At 39.0% G+C, this 21449-nt stretch overlaps 1 protein-coding gene across 30 annotated transcripts in view; it reads left to right on the top strand.

Moving 5' to 3' along the window:
• Nucleotides 1–21449, top strand: part of WNK1 (WNK lysine deficient protein kinase 1) — a 130233-nt gene that overhangs the window by 25657 nt on the left and 83127 nt on the right. The window contains exon 1 of one of the 30 annotated variants that reach the window (XM_027540974.1): nucleotides 7090–7229. The exons of the other annotated variants lie outside the window; for them this stretch is intronic. Within the exon in view, the coding sequence (XP_027396775.1) occupies nucleotides 7101–7229 (129 nt within the window). The 5' untranslated portion in view covers nucleotides 7090–7100. Of the gene's footprint in view, nucleotides 1–7089; nucleotides 7230–21449 lie in introns of those variants that run through there. 30 annotated transcript variants of the gene reach the window in all.

Raw genomic sequence — 21449 nt, 5'->3', positions numbered from 1 at the left:
TGCCCAGCAGTGGGATTGCTGGATCGTATGGCAGTTCTATTTCCAATTTTTTTAAGGACTCGCCACACTGTTTGGAGAAGACTCTTGAGAGTCCCTTGGATTGCAAGGAGATTCAACCAGTCCATCCTAAAGGAAATCAGTCCTAAATATTCATTGGAAGCTGAAATATTCATTCAGCTGAAGCTGAATCTCCAATACTTTAGCCACCTGATGCAAAAACTGACTCATTGGAAAAGACCCTGATGGTGGGAAAGATTGAAGGCAGGAGGAGAAGGGGATGACAGAGGATGAGATGGTTGGATGGCATCACTGACTCAAGACATGAGTTTCAGTAAACTCCAGGTGTTGGTGATGGACAGGGAGACCTGGCGTGCTGCAGTCCCTGGCGTCACAAAGAGTTGGACACGACTGATTGAGTGAACTGAACTGATGACAAATTTAGATGTAAAAAATTAACGTCCTAAATCAGCACTGTCCAGTAGAAATACAGTGACTACCACATAATGTGATTTAAATATTCTAGCGCATGTATGCTCAGTCGCTCAGTTGTGTCTGACTCTTTGTGAACTTGCGGACTGTAGCCCTCCAGGCTCAGGGTTTCCCAGGCAAAAATACTGAAGTGGGTTGCCATTTCCTACTCCAGGGGATCTTCCTGACCCAGGGATCAAACCTGCCCTCCTGTATTGGCAGGTGGAATCTTTACCACTGAGCCACCTGGGAAGTCCCACATTTTCTGGTAGCCACATTAAAAGAAAATAAGAGGTAGAATTAATTTTAACAATATATTTTATATAACCCTCTATGTCAAAATTTCATTATAGCATTAGTCTATAAATTATATTTTATATTCCTTTTTTCTATTAAATCTTCAGAATTCAGTGTATATTTTTTAGTATCTTGTGTATAGCAGAAGTGATTCAGTTATGCATACACACACTAATCAGCTTCCCTGGTAGCTCTGCTGGTAAAGAATCCACCTGCAATGCAGGAGATCCAGGTTCGATTTCCTGGGTTGGGAAGATCTCCTGGAGAAGGGATTGGCTATTCAGTCCAATATTCTTGGGCTTCCCTGGTGTCTCAGACAGTAAAGAATCCACCTGCAATGTGGCAGACCTGGGTTTGATCCCTGAGTTGAGAAGTCCATGGAGGCGGGCATGGCAACCCACTCCAGTATTCTTGCCTGGAGAATCCCCATGGGCAGAGGAGCCTGGCAGGCTTCAGTCCTGGGATGACAAAGAGTTGGACACCACTGAGCACTAAGCACAGCACACACACAGGAATATATTGTTTTTTTTTACATTTTCTTCCATTATAGGTTATTATAAGATACTGAATATAATTCCCTGACAGCAGCATTTCAAAGTAGTATTTTACTAGCCATGTTTGGCTAGTGGCTACCATCACTGGACAACTCAGTTCTGATAGTTCAAAAAATTTTTTTTTTTTTATCTTCTGAATGTTAAGGACCTCTTGTTAAACTGTTCTTGAGCAAACTTTCCCCACCATCTCAAGAAGTTAGTGATAAAAGTTTTAGATTATCCCAAATGATAGTGAGGCTGTGATTGCAAGCATAGATGAAATTTGATTCTCCCAAGTTCTCCTCAGTTTCAAGTTGAAGAAATAGTAATACTCTGTATACACATTTTGGAAGATCTAGAGATTAAAAGAAAAACACTTGTGTTATATAGAATGAAATATTGTTCATAAAAAAGAATGAAATCTTGCCATTTGTGGCACCATGGGTGGACCTTGCGGGCATTATACTAAATGAAATAAAGAGAGAAAGTGAAATATCATATGACCTCATTTACATGTAGAGTCTTAAAAAGAATAATGGAAATTGAACTTGTATATAGAACAGATTGGTAGTGATGACGAGAGTCAGGGTCGGGGGAGTGAGTGAAACAGATTAAGGGGATCAAAAGGTACTGACTTCCATGGTGACTATAATGAATAATATTGCATTGCATATTTGAGTATTACTAAGAAAGATCTTAAAAATTCTTGTCACAAGAAAAATTTTCTTGTGTTTGATGATAGGTATTAAGTAGATTTACTGTGGTGAACATTTGTCAGTTTATACAAATATCAAATCATTATGTTGTTTACCTTTGTGAGCCACTTCCAGGTGGCTCAGTGGTAAAGAATCCACCTGCTAATACAGGAGACACGTGTTCAATCCGTGAGATTCTTTGGATGCGGAAATGGCAACCCACTCCAGTGTTCTTGCCTGGGAAATCCCAGAGGAGCCTGGTGGACTAGAATCCATGGGGTCGAGAAAGAGTCGGACTCGACTTAACGACTAAACAACATATTGTCTGTGTGTCAGTTTTTCGTACAGTTTTGTTTGTGTTTGCTTTTCATGTGATTATGAGTGTCGTATAATTCATCACTTTTTCTGTTATGTTTTCATGTTAAAAGTTTTATGTGACATACAGTAAACTGCACATGCTTAAAGTGTATAATTTAATAACAAGCTTGGGTGTATGTGTAGATCCATGAAATCATCTCAGCATTCAGGATAATGAACGTATGTATCATCTCCAAAAGTCTCCTTGTGCCTCTTTGTTTTTTTTTTTTTCCACTCACTGTAACAGTTTAGAGTACCATCAATGTTGTGTGGATCTGTAGTTTATTTTTTTATGACTGAGTAGTATTTTGAATGGCTGTATCATAGTCGGCTTATCCATTTACTTCTTGATGAATATTTGGGTTTCCACGGTCTTTGCTGTTTCACATAAAGCTGATATGTATATTTGTGTTCAAGTTTTTTGTACGGTTACGTGCCTTCATTTTCCTTGAATAAATACTGTTAATGGAAAGGTGGGATTGTATGTTAGGTATATGTTTAATTTTTTGAAATATTGTCAAGCCATTTTTTTTAAGTGTGTTATTTTACATTTCTGCCTGCAGGATATAGGAATTCAGTTGATATAGCATTCTCCCTAATACATGGTATGGTCAGTCTTTAATTGTAGGTATTTTTATAGGTGTGTAGTGGTATGTCATGGTTTTTATTTGTGTTTCCCTAATGACTAATGTAGTTGAGCATCTTTTTCTTGTGCTGCTTTGCCTTCTGTGTATCTTTGGTGACATGTCTGTTAAAATATTTTGCCCACCTTTTAAAAAATCGGTTTGTTTTTCGAGTCCTTTATGTATTCTAAATGCAAGTCTTTTAATAGGTGTAAGAATTTATAAGTGTTTTCTTACAGTCTGTGGCTTGTTGTTTTTTTTTTTATTTTCTTAACATGTCTGTATGGAGAAGGCAATGGCACCCCACTCCAGTACTCTTGCCTGGAAAATCTCACGGACGGAGGAGCCTGGTGGGCTTCAGTCCATGGGGTCGCTGAGTTGGACACGACTGAGCGACTTCACTTTCACTTTTCACTTTCATGCATTGGAGAAGGAAATGGCAACCCACTCCAGTGTTCTTGCCTGGAGAATCCCAGGGACGGGAGCCTGGTCGGCTGCCATCTATGGGGTCGCATAGAGTTGGACACAACTTAAGTGACTTAGCAACATGTCTGTAAAGAATCAGTAGTTATTAATTTTGGTGAAGTCTTGTCAGTTTGGTTTTTTTGGATTATCCTTTTGGTGTCATATCTAAGAAAGCTTCACCTAACCCAGTTTTAGAGATTTTATAATTTTAGGTTTTGCATTTAGGTCTATTTGAATATGGTAAGAGGTATAGATTGAAGTTCATTATTTTGCACGTGGCTATCTAATTGTGATAGCACCATTTGGTGAAAAGACTGTCCTTCACTTAATTGTTTTTGTACCTGTGTTCCTCATTCATTTTTTCGGTAGCTTTACTGAGATACTCACATACCATAAATTCACCCATCCACAGTGTACAGCTTTGCTTTCAGTATATTCACAGGGTTGTGTGGCTTACACCACAAGCAGTTTACAACATTTTTATCACTCCAGAAAGAAACCCTGTACACATTATAGCAGTCACCAATGAATGTTTGTAGAAATTAACAGCTTTTTGCAAAAGTTGAAATACTGTTACCACCTCTACCCCTTCCTGCTTAAATTTAAAACTTGATAATTTTCTGTATCACACTGACAATTTTGCAGCTTTCAAAGTATAATAGTATAACCATATCATAAATTACTTAATCATTTTGAGGGAACATTTAGTCCATGTATTCAGATTATACCGTAGCAAACATATATAACTGGGGAAGCACATTTAATTTTATGATAGGTTGCTTGCTTACATAATTGGTAGAGATAAATAGTTCTGTGAGGCTTATTGTCGAAAAAGCAGCCACCATTCTCTTTCCACCTTCCTCTTCGCATTTCCTAGTCCTCAGAGATACCTACTTGCAGGGTTCTTTTTTTTTTTTTAAGTTATTTCTGTAGATATTTACTCCATATATCTACTTAACATTCTGCAGTTGTAGGGTTTTGTTTTGTTTTTTCAACTTTTGATACTGTCTTTTTGATTCTCTCCGTGGGTTACTCCCACATCTGTCATGTATCCTTTTCTGTCATCTCCTGCAAAGAAGTTGAAATATTTAGTGTTTACATCCTTGTTCAGTTGCCCAGTTGTGTCTGACTCTTTGTTTACATCCTTATGACTATGTAAATGCTCTGCAAAGTTGAGCCTAGTAATATATGATTAGTTTTCACTTATTGTACAACCTTTTGCTTTCTCTGGAGTTTTTGTTTAGTTTCTATGTGTTTCATTTTTCCCCCTAAAGTTCTTCTCCTGGTTGTTTAAATCTTCTGTCAGTGTGTTGAATCTTCTAGATATTCTTCCATTTTGGAGATTCCTCTTTTAGAGACTTAACAACGTTCGCCAATCCATATTGCTTGCTTTCCAGGTTGATGCCCGGGTTAGGGGTCTCCTTTCGCTCATTCGCTCAATTCTTTTATCTCTAGCTAATGGTGGGTCCTGTTTACAGAATTCCATTTCTTTCTCTTGGTCTCTTCCCTTATTTTTGAAGTGTACCTTAATATTTGTCTCAGAAAGGGTATTTGGGAGATATATATATTTTTGAAACCTTGCATTTTCTGAGAGTATCTTCACTTTTCCTCCCTTCCTTAATTGGCAATTTAGATACCAAATTCTAGATTGGAAATAGTTTTCCTAAAGAATCTATAATTTGTTTTAACTTTAATGTTGCTGTGAAGTCTGCTGCTGGTAGGATTCTCTGTCCCTTGTAACATACTTTTTCTCTAGCAAAGATTCTAGGTCTCTCAGCTTGTCTTCAGTGATGTGCCTTGCTGCTGCTGCTGCTAAGTCGCTTCAGTCTTGTCTGACTGTGTGACCCCGTAGAAGGCAGCCCACCAGGCTCCCCCATCCCTGGGATTCTCCAGGCAAGAACACTGGAGTGGGTTGCCATTTCTTGGTGTGGGCCTAATTTTTCCATGTGGCTCTTTGTGTCTGAAAATTCCTTGGCCATCAGCAGATAATTTTTACTTTGTTGCTTTATTTATTACCCTTTATTTTCCATGAAGTTGGTAAAGGACAGGGAAGCCTGGCATGTTGCAGTTCATGGGGTTGCAAAGAGTCAGACATGACTGAGCAGCTGAACTGAACTGATTTTCCCTGTTGCTCCTTCTGAACTCCTGTTATTACATATGTATATTGGTTCTTCTAAAACAATGGTCTAATAATTTCCTTGTCTTTTTTTCTCTCGTATTTTAATGTCTTTTTTTCTCTAGTTTGCGTCTTAGAAAATCTTGGCTTAACCATGCTATTTCATTTTTGCTGTCATATTTTTTAACTTCCAAGGGGTTTTATTTAAAAAAAAAAAATAAGTCAACTTGTATCGTGTATACAAGCTTTTCTCATTTGAGAATTTTCTCTCTTTTTTCCTTGAAGTTTTCAACTCTTTTCCTAGCTTCTGCTTTTTCCCAGGTATTTTTTTTTATTGAGTTTAGTTGCTCCTTAATTTTAAATGTTTTCTTCAAGTTGATGAACCTCAAGGTGCTTGCTGGCATTGGAATTAGGCATTGAGAAACGGATAAGCAGTTTAATGGCTGGGGCTTGTTTATTCTGTGTCTCACTGTGATCTGACCGGGCTGTTGGGGAATCTTTTGGAACTCCGATGTTGGTATTTAGATGTGTTCATTTAGGCAAATCAGAATCCTAGGTTTATTGCATATGGCCAGAGAATAACTTATGGTTGGTTTCTGTCATCTCTCCTTTAGAGGAAGTTGAAGTTCTATGATCATGTGCTCTGTTATTTATTAGAGGAAAATATTCTGCATTTGTTCATCATGTTGCTTAAATCCATATATTCTTACCTTGTTAGACTACTTGATGAGCTGATGTTTGAGGATCATGTATCGGCCCATTGCCTTCATGTGGGCCGCCACCTCATCCTGGTGTCTGGATGGTCTGACTGACTCCTGCATGTGCTGCATTAACCCTTGCATGTGCCCACCATATTTCCCACCCAGTCATACATAAAAATCTGCTTTTTGTGTGCTGCCATGAGTTGTTTTTATGAAACAAGTTGATATTCACTTTACTTTCCATTGCCTGAAATTGCTTTTTCCTAATATTTGGGAGTTGAGTGGATATTGTGTATTGTAGATTCATAAGAAGTCCTGCATTAAAGAAGCCTGTTTAATTTAGTTTTTACCAACATTTCCCAAGTGAATTTGATACTCTTTCTTGGTATGTTTTGTAATATGTCAGACGTACACCTTACACACATACACCAGCGCACTTATTCACAGAACATGTATTGAGGTTATATTCTCAGCTCATACACTGAGAAAATCAAGGAGGCATTCTAAGTCACAAATAGTCTGTGATAAGTCCTGTGATAGTGTTTTTAGATACATCTACTTTGATAAAAGTGTCTTCTGAAAGTGCTGAGAGTTTTCAGGATGTTTCTGGCAGCAAGTAGCCAAAAGGCCAGCTTTAGTGAATAAAGATTTATAATCTTTCATAAAAGATAGGGCATTTCCAGATAGGTTGATTCAGTCATGTCATCAGCAGTATCTTTGCCATTCTCGGGCCAGTGCCCCTTGGTGCCAGTCTCAGGCATCACATGTGACCTGGACGGTGTTCAGCAGCAGAAGAAACCATTTCTTTCAGATTGTCTCTTGTCTCACTGGCCAGAGTTGTGGTTATGTGCCCATGCCTAATTCAAGTCTTGGGAATGGGACTCTGCGACTGGTTTAGGCCAGTCGTGATTCCTTTCCTTGGACTGGAGGTAGGACCTGCTTCTCTTCTGTCGCAAGGTGGATGCTTGAACCAAGTAAGTGAACACTGTTAGCAAGGAGAAGGAGTTTGGGAATGGTGAGTAGGCAGTGGACAATGCCTGCTACTTAGTCTTGAGGGATGGGAAGGAACTTCAAGTAGGAGGAGACAGAATGCTTGTGGATAAAGTGGTTTCTAAACTGAAGTTTTGTGAACAGAGAAGGTTGGTAGGGAGACTTTGCTTTAGCCTTCTAAGCCATCCTCTTTGCTGTTTGTCTTTTCTTTGTTAAGAATAGTAAACATGTTTAATATAATATATTTCCCTGTGAATCTGTCTTCACTTTCTATGTTTGTCTTTGTGGTGAGCTTTAAAAGGAACATGTAGCAGTTAGTTGAATGAAATGTTTTCTGTGAGACAGAGGCCTTATAGGAAACTGCTAATCACTGTTTTAAAGTGACAAAAATCTTTCAATGTCCCATACCTTAGTATTAACATTTTTTTTTAAACTTTGGGAGATTCCAGTTTAGGGCCTAAATGTTACTTTGTCTGTTTCTTTCTTCCTTCCCTCCCTCATTCCCTTCCTTCCCTCTTTCTCTTCCCTTCTCTTCATTTTCTTCCTTTCTCTCTCTCTTTTTTTGGAATGGAACTTTAGTATATCTTTGGCACTGGCTGATCTTGTCCTTATAATTTTAGAGGTGAAGATGTAGAAATCCGAGAAGATTAAATGATTTGCTTGATATTATTTGGTGAGTGGAGCTAGGTTTCTACAGTCCATGGGGTCGCAAAGAGTCAGACATGACTGATGCGACTTAGCGGCAGCAGCAGAGCTAGGTTTAGAAACTGTGGTGTTTAGGGTGATGAATTGCAGCTGCAGTGGAAAACCAAGGAAAATGTGCTGTTAAGATGCGAAACATGATTGTCTTTCGATCTTTTTAAATTATAGAGAGCTAGTATTTTAAAAAGGGACATAAAATTGTTTCTGTTAGGGTTGGTGGGGTATTATAAATTTCGTGGATGGCATAATACCATAGTATATTGTTAATGAAGTTGCAAACTTGGAAAAGAAATCTAGAAATGTTGGTAATAGAGTTTTATTGTTTTTAATTATGAAACATATTAAAAATGTTTCTTGTAACTAAGAAAAAGAGGCAATTACTACACAAATAGGCTTAAATGGAAATTTTCGTGTGTATACTCAAAATTTTAGCCATATCAGAATGCTGTTATAAACGTTGGTTGTTTGTAAGACTTATATGGTAAGAACTTCTTGTACAACACAGTCCTTAATTTACCCAAAATCTAGATGTGTGCTTTTCTGTAATTCTGGTTCAAGTTTATATTTGGCCAAGAGGTACTTTGCATGAAAGAGGTGGTTTTTTTTTTGTTTGTTTTGTTTTTTAAAGAAAAAAGCAAAAGGAGGAGGGGGAGTACATTTCATGCATGCAGTGTTAGTCGCTCAATCGTGTCAGACTCTTTGCAACCCCATGGACTGTAGTCTGCCAGGTTCCTCTGTCCATGCAATTTCCCAGGCAAGAATCCTGGAGTGGGTACCCATTCCCTTCTTCCAGGATTCCTCCAGTCCAGGGATTAACTCTGGGTCTCCTGCACTGCAGGCTGATTCTTCATTGTCTGAGCCATCGTGTTGGTGGTGTTCAGTCACTAAGTCATGTCCAACTTTTTGCCTCCCTGTGAACTATAGCATGCCAGACTTTTCTGTCCTTCACTATTTCCCTGAATTTGCTCAAACTCATGTCATGATGCCATCCAGGCATCTCATCCTCTGTCACCCCCTTCTCCTCCTGCCTTCAGTCTTTGCCAGCATCAGGGTCTTTTCTAAGGAGTCAGCTCTTTGCGTCAGGTAGTCAAAGTACTGGAGCTTCAGCATCAGTCCTTCCAATGAATATTCAGGGTTGATATCCTTTAGGATTGACTGGTTTGATCTTGTTGTCCAAGGGATCCTCAGGAGTCTTCTCCAACACCACAGTTCGAAAGCGTCAGTTCTTTGGCACTCAGTCATCTTTATGGTCCAGCTCTCACATCCATACATGACTATTGGAAAAACCATAGCTTTGACTATACAGACTTTTGTTGGTAAAGTAATGTCTCTGCATTTTAATACACTGTCTAGGTTTGTCATAGCGATTCTTCTAAGCATCTCTTAATTTCACGATTGCAGTCACCCTCTGTATTGATTTTGGAGCCCAAGAAAAATGAAATCTGACACTGTTTCCACATTTTCCCCATCTGTTTGCCATGAAGTGATAGGACTGGATACTATGGTCTTAGTTTTTTGAATGTTGAGTTTTAGGCCAACTTTTTCACTCTCCTCTTTCACTTTCATCAAGAGGCTCTTTAGTTCTTTGCTTTCTGCCATATGGGTATTGTCATCTGCATATCTGGGGTTATTGATATTTATCCTAGCAATCTTGATTCCAGCTTGTGATTCATCCAGCCTGGCATTTCACATGATGTACTCTGCATAGAAGAGTACATAAATAAGCAGGATGACAGTATACATAAGCCTTGACATATTCTTTCCCAGTTTGGAACCACTCTGTTGTTCCATGTCCACTTTTAACTGTTGCTTTTTGTTCTGCATACAGGGTTTTCAGGAGGAAAGTAATGTGGTATGGTATTCTCATCTCTTGAAGAATATTCCACAGTTTGTTGTGATCCACACACTCAAAGGCTTTTAGCATAGTCAGTGAAGCAGATGTTTTTTCGGAATTCCCTTGCTTTTTCTGTGATGCAGCATATGTTGGCAATTTCATCTCTGATTCCTCTGCCTTTTCTAAAACCACCTGGTACATCTGGAAGTTCTCGATTCATGTACTGTTGAAGCCTGGCCTGAAGGATTTTGAGCATAATCTTGCTGACATGTGAAATGAGTGCAATTGTACATTCTTTGGCATTGCCTTTCCTTGGGATTGGAATGAAAACTGATCTTTTCCAGTCCTGTGGCCACTGCTGAGTTTTCCAAATTTGCTGGCATATTGAGTGCAGCACTTGAACAGCATCATCTTTTAAGATTTGAAATAGCTCAGCTGGAATTCCATCACCTCCACTAGTTTTGTTCATAGTGATGCTTCCTAAAGCCCACGTGACTTCACAGTCAAGGATGTCTGGCTCTGGGTGAGTGATCACGCCATTGTGGTTAAGTGGATCATTAGGAGCTTTTTTGTATAGTTCTTTAGTGTATTCCTGCCATCTTTTCAAAATCTCTTCTACTTCTGTTAGATCCTTCTGTTTTTGTCCTTTGTTGCGCCTATCTTTGTATGAAATGTTTGTTGCCTTGGTATCTCCGATTTTCTTAAAGAGATCTCTAGTCTTTCTCATTCCATTGTTTTCTTTCTTTGTGTTGGTCACTTGAGAAGGCTTTCCTATCTCTCCTTGCTATTTGCTGGAATTCTGCCTTCAGTTGAGTATATCTTTCCCTTTCTCCTTTGCCGTTTGCTTCTCTTCTTAGCTCTTTTAAGACCTCCTCAGACAACCACTTTGTCTTCTTGAATTTCTTGATCACTGTCATCATAACTTGTCATAAAATGGTCAGCCATTTTAGTTTTCAGGTATTTATTATTTACTTTGTGAAAAATATTGAGTGGGGCAGATAAACTTGTCTGTAGCTTATTTAGCACAGAACATTGTACTAAAGTATATAACATTAACTATTAATATGAGTGGGCTTCCCTGATGGCTCAGATGATAAAGAATCTGCCTGCAATGCAGGAGACCCAGGTTGGATTGGGTTGGGAAGACCCCCTGGAGAAGGAAATGGCAATCCACTCCAGTATTCTTGCTTGGGAAATCCCATGGACAGAGGAGCCTGGCAGGCTACAGTCTTTGGCATTGCAAAGAGTTGTACACGACTGAGCAGCTAACACACATTAAAATGACTGATATGTCCTTTCCTGATAATTTTCTCTCCATTTCTAATCTTAAATTGCAAGAGTGTTGGCTGTTTTTAGTCTTTGTATTTTTATATGTGTGGTGATACAGGAATCATTTGTTGAGTTCAGTTGCTCAGTCATGTCCTACTCTTTGCGACCCCATGAGTCGCAGCACGCCAGGCCTCCCTGTCCATCACCAACTCAGATAATTCACTCAGACTCAAGTCCATCGAGTCAGTGATGCCATCCAGCCATCTCATCCTCTGTCGTCCCCTTCTCCTCCTGCCCCCAATCCCTCCCAGCATCAGGGTCTTTTCCAGTGAATCAGCTCTTCGCATGAGGTGGCCAAAGTACTGGAGTTTCAGCTTCAGCATCATTCCTTCCAAAGAAATCCCAGGGCTGATCTCCTGCAAAATGGACTGGTTGGATCTCCTTGCAGTCCAAGGGACTCTCAAGAGTCTTCTCCAACACCACAGTTCAAAAGCATCAACTCTTTGGCGCTCAGCCTTCTTCACAGTCCAACTCTCACATCCATACATGACTACTGGAAAAGCCATAGCTTTGACTAGACAGACCTTTGCTGGCAAAGTAATGTCTCTGCTTTTGAATGTGCTATCTAGGTTGGTCATAACTTTTCTTCCAAGGAGTAGGCGTCTTTTAATTTCATGGCTGCAGTCACCATCTGCAGTGATTTTGGAGGCTCCCCCCACCCCCCAAAAAAAACTCTGAATGCAGAGTTCCAAAGAATAGCAAGAAGAGATAAGAAAGCCTTCCTCAGCGATCAGTGCAAAGAAATACAGGAAAACAACAGAATGGGAAAGACTAGAGATCTCTTCAAGGTAATTAGAGATACCAAGGGAACATTTCATGCAAAGATGGGCTCAATAAAGGACACAAATGTTATGGACCTAACAGAAGCAGTAGATATTAAGAAGAGGTGGCAGGAAAACACAGAAGAATTGTACCAAAAAGATCTTCATGACCAAGACAATCACGATGGTGTGATCACTCACCTAGAGCCAGACATCCTGGATTGTGAAGTCAAGTGGGCCTTAGAAAGCATCGCTACAAACAAAGCTAGTGGAGGTAATGGAATTCCAGTTGAGCTGTTTCAAATCCTGAAAGATGATGCTGTGAAAGTGCTGCAGTCAATATGCCAGCAAATTTGGAAAACTCAGCAGTAACCACAGGACTGGAAAAGGTCGGTTTTTATTCCAATCCCAAAGAAAGGCAATGCCAAAGAATGCTCAAACTACCACACAATTGCACTCATCTCACACGCTAGTAAAGTAATGCTCAAAATTCTCCAAGCCAGGCTTCAGCAATATGTGAACCGTGAACTTCCAGATGTTCAAGCTGGTTTTAGAAAAGGCAGAGGAACCAGAGATCAAATTGCCAACATCTGCTGGATCATCGAAAAAGCAAGAGAGTTCCAGAAAAACACCTATTTCTGCTTTATTGACTATGCCAAAGCCTTTGACTGTGTGGATCACAATAAACTGTGGAAAATTCTGAAAGAGATGGGAATACCAGACCACCTGACCTGCCTTATGAGAAACCTGTATGCAGGTCAGGAAGCAGCAGTTAGAACTGGACATGGAACAACAGACTGGTTCCAAATAGGAAAAGGAGTATGTCAAGGCTGTATGTTGTCACCCTGTTTATTTAACTTCTATGCAGAGTACATCATGAGAAACGCTGGGCTGGATGAAGCACAAGCTGGATTCAAGATTGCCAGGAGAAATATCAATAACCTCAGATATGCAGATGACACCACCCTTATGGCAGAAAGTGAAGAGGAACTCAAAAGCCTCTTGATGAAAGTGAAAGTGGAGAGTGAAAAAGTTGGCTTAAAGCTCAACATTGAAAAAACAAAGATCATGGCATCTGGTCCCATCACTTCATGGGAAATAGATGGGGAAACAGTGGAAACAGTGTCAGACTTTATTTTTTGGGGATCGAAAATCATTTGTTAGTCCAGGTTTAAATATGCGTCATAATATCCCACTACTGGGCTTCAGTTGGGAATAGCAGTTTGATTTTACTCAGCCTTGTAGCCAGAGTCCGCACAATGGAAGAGAAGAACTGTAGGATTTCCCATTATACTGAACTGTCTGTCTTCCTAAGGACAGGAACTTTCTTAACCATCTGGGTAAATCCGAAGCACTACTACTTCCTACCTCCCCCTCAAAGTGCAAGAGTTTGTCAAGGATGTTTTCTTTTTCTTTTTTTTTTTAATATCTGAAAAAAAATTTTTTTTTTAAATTTTATTTTATTTTTAAACTTTACATAACTGTATTAGTTTTGCCAAATATCAAAATGAATCCGCCACAGGAATACATGTGTTTCCCAGCCTGAACCCTCCTCCCTCCTCCCTCCTCCCTCCCCCCTCCCCATACCATCCCTCTGGGTCGTCCCAGTGCACTAGCCCCAAGCATCCAGTATCGTGCATCGAACCTGGACTGGCAACTCGTTTCATACGTGATATTTTACACGTTTCAATGCCATTCTCCCAAATCTTCCCACCCTCTCCCTCTCCCACAGAGTCCATAAGATTGTTCTATACATCAGTGTCTCTTTTGCTGTCTCGTACACAGGATTATTGTTACAATCTTTCTAAATTCCATATATATGCGTTTTCTGGCGGAAGAAATTAGCCATGTGAAGGCGGGGAGGGAAATACATGTGTTACAGGCTGAGGAAGAGCAAAGATACAAAGGTGGAAGAGCTTAGCACGGAACCATAGTAATTTTACTTCTGGTTAATAAGACTTTTTTTTTCTTATTATTTTTGTAATCTGTGACTCTTGTAAGAGAAAACCATGCACATAGGAATAAATTTGAATTGTTTAATAATAAAGCTGTATGCAGATGTTTACAACAGAACCTGAAAGTTTCTCCTTGTCTGTGTCGTCCTGCTTTCACTGCTATTCCCGGAGGCAACCATGTATTTTTTGCATTTTCATGTGCTTCCGGTTCTCCAGACCTTTGCACAAATATATATTCATCTTTTAAAAATGGTAACCATTTTTCTGTGACTATTCTGTTCTTGTGGAGTTTTTACGGAAGTCTGAGGAAAAGACTGGCTGGATGGCATCACTGACTGGATGGATGTGAGTCTTGAGTGAACTCCGGGAGTTGGTGATGGACAGGGAGGCCTGGCGTGCTGCGATTCATGGGGTCGCAAAGAATAGGACACGACTGAGCGACTGAACTGAACTGAGGAAAAGAGACATGATTTGGATTCAGATTCCAGCTAGGTCATTAAAAGCCTCCATTTTCTTCATTTGTAAGATGAAGATAATGATAGCATCTCCCTAAACGGGTTGATACACAGAATAAATGGGACTACATATGGACTCTTTAGTATGGTAACTAGTTCTTGGTGAGTAATACATTGTAGCTACTGTAATTAAGAAATAAGGCCAAGACACTTGTGTCATCCTCCTACTGCTAAGGAATAAACTTGAAGCAGTGGAGCACAGCCAGCCCTCTCCATCTAAAGAATAAAATCTCTGGGGTCTAGCAATGATGGCGGTTGCCAAGTCATTAAAGGGCTATGTCATGAAGAACAAGTCAGACCTTTTCTTTGTGGTTTTTAGAATCATTGAGTTACCAGATTGTCAGCTGTCTATGAAAGAACTATTTAAGGCAGAGCTTAGCAAAATTGGATGACCTGAAAAATCTATAAAATTATGAAGGACAGTGTGTTAATATATTGGTCTACCTGTTGTCTGTTAAAATGAGGCATGTACAAGAGAACTAAATAGTAAATTTAGGATAAAAATAAGGTTACTGTCATATAATATACTAAGAAAAAATGGTCGATTTCCTTTAGAAAAGATTATGGAAAGAATCCTAAAACCATAATATCACACGTAAATCCTTTAAAAATTTGTTATCAGCCTCTATTAACTTGGAATAATTGGTTCTCATGAGCATCCTTTTTGTTTTTAACTTTTCTATGCCATCCTTTGTGTTGGGCAGTTTGTTAATGGACCCTTGTAAATGTTTTGCTGCTTTGGGGAATGTGCTGATTTTTACTCCTGTTTTTTTTTTTCCCTATTCTCTCTCTTTCTTTTTTTTTTCTGGGGCATATTTATTTGTATGGTGAAAGGACTGATGCTGAAGCTGAAACTCCAGTACTTTGGCCATCTGATGCGAAGAACTGACTCATTTGAAAAGTTACCCTGATGCTGGGAAAGATTGAAGGGGGAAGGAGAAGGGGACGACAGAGGATGAGATGGTTGGATGGCATCACTGACTCAACGGACATGAGTTTGAATAAACTCCGGGAGTTGGTGATGGACAGGGAGGCCTGGCGTGCTGCAGTCCATGGGGTCGGGCACAACGACTGAGTGACTGAACTGAACTGACAGTTCTAAATCTTTTTCTCTCTCCCGCCTCTCCCCTCCCGCCCCACATTTTTGGCTTCATCTTTTTTGATCACCTTGTAATTTGGCAATGAGTTTTTAATATTTTAAAGAGAAAAAATACAAAATCATTGAGCTTTTCTCTAGCATTCAGGTTTCCTGCTGCATGGCTGTCAATTTTTTTTCCCCTCCCAGTCACCTGCCTTCCATATGTGTGGCTCACAGTGGGGCTATAAACACAAGTTTGGAAGATCGATCTTCGTTCAAGAAAGAGCCAAAAGAAAAAAGCATGGGTATAAGAGAATTCGGAAGAATCATGCAGGATCCAAAAGTATAAATTAAAATGCTAACATATTCAGTAAGATGCATGGAAACTTGGATTTCTGGCATGAGAGAAAGAAGATAAGACTACTTTAAGGGGGGCTTGAGAAGACAATTCAAGACAACAATAGCAGAATTTAAATCTACATTGAATATCATTTAAAAAAAAGCAGATGCCACAGAAAGTCAATAATAATGAGAAGTGAATTCAAAGAAGAGAGAAACAATTTATGGATAGTTGAGTTTCTAAAGGGACCAATAATTGATAGCCTAGAAGATGATTTTTCTGAGTTAAAAAAGTTCTTTGCATACAGACAGAAAGAACTCATTACTTCATTCTCATCAAAAACCAACAAATACACATCTTAGACAAAGACTCTAGCAAAATAATTGAACTTTAAAGATTAGGAAAAAGGGCAGCTTATAAATGTCCATGTGGAGAAATACAGTTATTTATTAATACTAAAGATGCAAAGTCAGACTCCCAGAAGACCATGGCGTGTACTATTTAAAGGAATTAGAGTATTGAAACAGGACTTAAGGCATCGAGAATTGAAGCTATTTTATAATGACTGACAATATAAATGAAGTTGTTAAAAATGTAAGCATGGCTGTAAAGGGAATTTGTGATGAATGGTCTATGGAATCAAAAAGGAAGCATTAATCAATTTCCAGATAACTGTAGCAAGAAGAGGTAAGGAAGGTGGTAAACATGGTTTAAACTACTGTAAGGCACTCCAGAGAGCCTGACTCTAGATGTAAGGCAAAGAGTGTTGTTGGACAAGTAAAGGAAACTCTGATAGAATGAAATAAGGTACCTTCCACACTGCTGGGAGAAGACATGAAAAGGAAAATAATTCAGTCATACATAAGATTGACTCATACTACTGTATTCAGTCATTATGACTGACAAATACGACAGTTTTATTTGGTTCAGTAGTATTCCATTTTACATATTTACCAGGTTTTGTTTTCCATTCATCTGTTGTTGGGCAGTTGGGGTGTTTCCACACTATGTCTACTGTGAATATTGCTGCAATGAACAGTGGTATAAAAGTTGTTATCTGTGTGAGTCTCAGCTTCAGTTTCTTTGGGTATAAACCTAGAGGTGGAATTGCTGGATTATATGCTAATTCTGTTTAGATTTTTGAGTAAATTTGCCACACTTTTCCACAGTGGCTATACCATTTTATATTTCTATCAATAATGCCCAAAGGTTCCAGTTTCTCTGTATTTTTGCTAACATTTAAATTTCTAAGTTGTTCTTGTTTTTTGTTTTTATGGTAGCCTCCTAATGGGTTTGAAGTTAACTTAAATTGTTAACATATTATTTGTGTAAGTAGAAAACAATATATATTCCTTGTGTTTTATAGATCTTAACTATAAAATCAAAATATACTTTCAGTTTTTCAAATTAAACTGAAATCAAATTAATGTTTATTTTGCAGTTATAATGCAGTTTTCCTTTATAAATACTTTATTCCTATGAGAATGTCTTTAATTACAAATGATAACTGCAGAAATACTCCCTTTAACTGCTAAAGGAATTCAGAGTAACTAATTGGGAAATTTGCTGACATTTTAGGGCATGCCAACCTGCTTACAGCCAAACTTAGTTTATTAACAAAATTAACAATGACTTGAATTTATAAACTGCCACTTAGGTTATCATCTGGTTGCTAATGTAGTTAATTAAAAAAGCAAACTGCCTTAAATCTTCTGTTCAACTAGTTGAACCAGAATATACACATATAACTTGGGAAACCCATGGCTCAGACAGTAAAGAATCTGCCTGCAATGCAGGAGGACCTGGGTTTGATCCCTGGATCAGGAAGATCCCCTAGAGAAGGAAATGGCAACCCATTCCAGTATTTTTGTCTGGAGAATTCCATGGATAGGGGAGTCTGGTGGGCTACAGTTCATGGGGTCACCAAGAGTCCAACACGACTGAATGACTAACACTTTCTTTCACTTTCATATGTATATAAATTTGTAATTCATTCTCTAAGTCGAGCACAGAATTTTTTTCAGTTCACTTCAGTCACTGAGTCGTGCCTTACTCTTCATGACCCCATGACTGCAGTATGCCAGGTTTCCCTGTCCTTCACCAACTCCTGGAGCTTGTTCAAACTCATGTCCATTGAGTCAGTGATGTCATCCAACCGTCTCATCCTCTGTCATCCCCTTCTCCTCCTGCCTTCAGTCTTTCCCAGCATCAGAGTCTTTTCAAGTGAGTCAGTTCTTCACATCAGGTGGCCAAAGTATTGGATAGAGTTTCAGCTTCAGCATCAGTCCTTCTAGTGAATATTCAGAACTGATTTCCTTTAGGATGGACTGGTTTGATCTCCTTGCAGTCCAAGGGACTCTCAAGAGTCTTCTCCAACGCTCAGCTTTCTTTATAGTCCAACCTTCACATCGTACATGACTATTGGAAAAACCATAGCTTTGACTAGACAGACCTTTTAATATGCTGTCTAGGTTGGTCATAGCTTTTCTTCCAAGGAGCAAGCATCTTTTAATTTCATGGCTGCAGTCACCATCTGCAGTGATTTTGGAGCCCCCCAAAATTAAGTCTTTATCACTGTTTCCATTGTTTCCCCATCTGTTTGCTGTGAAGTGATGGGACCAGATGCCATGATCTTAGTTTTCTGAATGTTGACTTTTTTTTTTTTGAATGTTGACTTTTAAGCCAACTTTTTCACTCTCCTCTTTCACTTTCATCAAGAGGCTCTTTAGTTCTTCTTACTTTCTGCCATAAGGGTGGTGTCATCTGCGTATCTGAGGTTATTGATATTTCTTCTGGCAATCTTGATTCCAGCTTGTGCTTCATCCAGCCCGGCATTTCACATGACATACTCTGCATGTAAGTTAAATAAGCAGGGTGACAGTATACAGCTTTAACATACTCCTTTCCCAGTTTGGAACCAGTCTGTTGTTCCATGTCCAGTTCTCACTGTTGCTTCTTGACCTGCATGCAGATTTCTCGGGAGGTAGGTCAGTTGGTCTGGTATTCCCATCTCTTGAAGAATAATCCACATTTTGTTGTGATCCACACAGTCAAAGGCTTTGGTGTAGTTAGTAAAGCAGTAGTAGATATTTTTCTGGAACTCTCTTGCTTTTTCGATGTTCCAGTGGATGTTGGCAATTTGATCTCTGGTTCCTTTGCCTTTTCTAAAACCAGCTTGAACCTCTGGGAGTTCACAGTTCATGTACTGTTGAAGCCTAGCTTGGAGAATTTTGAACATTACTTTGCTAGTGTGTGAGATGAGTGCAATTGTGTGGTAGTTGGAACATTCTTTGGCATTGCCTTTCTTTGGGATTGGAATGAAAACTGACTTTTTCCAGTCCTGTGGCCACTGCTGAGTTTTCCAAATTTGCTGGCATATTGACTGCAGCACTTGAACAGCATCATCTTTTAGGATTTGAAATAGCTCAGCTGGAATTCAATTCCGTCACCTCCACTAGCTTTGTTCATAGTGATGCTTCTTAAGGTCCACTTGACTTCAGGTTCCAGAATTGTTTTACCCATTCTTGATATGTCTTGCAGTCCCAAATTAAGAAAATGCTAACTTCTCCAGATGACTTCTTCAGTAGTCTATTCCACTGCAGTGTAAAATTGGCCAACTGTGAATTGTATTCATGAATATATATCGAATAAATCCCTATGAATGAAGTATCTGACATAAAAATTCTGTTCTTTTGTGTAATGATTTTCACAGTTTTAAAAGTTTGCATGCAGTATGTCGATTCCTCAGAATAACTTAGTCAAGAAGGATGATGTTTGCATTTTACAGCAAGAAAACTCATGGCAGTTTCTTTAGTTACAGGAGTGCAGAAGAAGAGATGAGTATGCTGTGTGGATCACAGTATTCATTCCTACCTGTATGGGTTGTTTTGGAAAGTGTAGAAGAAAAGTTGGATCTGAGTGGCTTTGGAACATGGATTTGATGTACCCGAGGGTTTCCCAAACTTAGTGGTTGTAAGAAATTCTTTCCCCTGTTGATTGATTCACTAGGGTGAGGGCAGTGCATGAGAATCCTTGGCTACCCCAGAGGATTCTTGTAATGAGGCAAAATTGACTGGCTAATTTTACACTTACTATTTCAGAGCAGGGGACTTGGTGTGATTAAAAAGTATTTTGGAGAACATATGAATCTAAAGGATAGAATGAGGTGGAAAAAAGCGTAATTAGGCGATAGATTTTTTGATAGGACGTAGTTATACCTTTTACTGGGTTGCAATAATGTAAAGGACACGTGGAAAATGATGAAATTTCAGAGATTAAAGGAGATTCCACCTTTACTACTTGGAAAGACAGAGAGAAACAAGGAAATTGAAGTGGATAAGCTGATTTGTGGAAGAAACTTTGTAGAGTAGGAGATACATCGAAGTTTTGACTGTAAAATGTCCAGTAGACATTTGTAAATAATAATTTGTACTCCAGAATTGGTAAAACAGTACATTAAAATAGTCTTGACCTTGATAAGCATGAGGATATCAAGTATTCATTCTCAATATAAAACTCTAAAGATGGATGTACTTGTGCAAATCAGGCTTTCTGGGTTTGTTTTTCATTCCTTACTCTTCAAATCTTACTGCTGTCTGTACTTCTGAGTTTCCTTGTAAAGTTAAGTATGAATTCACTGCCTCGGAAGTGGGTATGGTAAAGAGAGAGGTTAAGGCTGAGCTAATGAGAGGATTTTAGAAGAAAAGAGGGTATATAAGTATTTAAAGTTCATATGAATGGCTATGTTAAAGAGTCTTCTCTCCTTTTTTTTAATTAAAAGTTTTTTGGCTTTGTTCTAATTTTCTTGGATTAATATCTTGTCAGGCACGTAGAAAAGCTCACGCATTGTATTTTTACATGCTTAGTCGTGTCTGGCTCTTTGTGACCCCGTGGACTGTACCAGGCTCCTCTGTCCATGGGATCTACCAGGTAGTAATACTGGAGGGGGTTGCCATTTCCTTCTCCAGGGGATCTTCCCAACCCAGGGATGGAATCCGAGTTTCCTGCATTGGCAGGTGGTTCTTTATCACTGAGCCATCAGGGAAGCCCGTGTTCTTATATACTGGACTGGACTTTATTGACTTCTTTCCTGAACAAAACAAAACAGTTTGGATATCAGACTCTGAATTCTGTGATAAAACTCTTGCTGTTTTGTGATGTGTACCCACCACATTTAAGTTCCCAATGCTGGCCAGTTCTTACCAGGATGACCCACTAAGTTTTGTTTCGTTGGTCTCTCCCTTGGTGACCATACATCAACCCCATTTCATTTGGACTTTGTTTTCGGTATCCATTGCAGAGTAACTTTTGTCTCTGAAGTGTAAAATTTTCTTCCTGTAAATTATCAAGAGTTTTTTGATCTTTGCATCCACCTTCAACTCTCCTTGTCCCCCCTTGGCCTTCTTTTCTTTGCTTAGAAAGTTTTAGAATAAGTTCCTACCCGATAACCATTGGAATTTAGCCCTCTCAGTTAACTGCATTCACATTCAGATAAATCTAATTTATCTCAATGAAACCTATTTATGAGACTAGGTAGTGTTCTGAATTTTGCTGTATTATAAACAATAGATATTGTAAGTCATTTAGTGAAAATAGCTATTTTCTGATAGGACTAAATATGTTTATTCTTTTGTGGTTCAGCTATTACAAGTATCTGCTACATTTTTTAGTCTTAACATAAAGCTTTCTAT

The sequence above is a fragment of the Bos indicus x Bos taurus genome, chromosome 5 (genome assembly GCF_003369695.1).
Source record: "Bos indicus x Bos taurus breed Angus x Brahman F1 hybrid chromosome 5, Bos_hybrid_MaternalHap_v2.0, whole genome shotgun sequence".
Classification (NCBI taxonomy): Eukaryota; Metazoa; Chordata; class Mammalia; order Artiodactyla; family Bovidae; genus Bos; species Bos indicus x Bos taurus.
The sequence above is the reverse complement of the archived record's forward strand: the minus strand, read 5'-3'. Positions and strand labels throughout refer to the sequence as shown.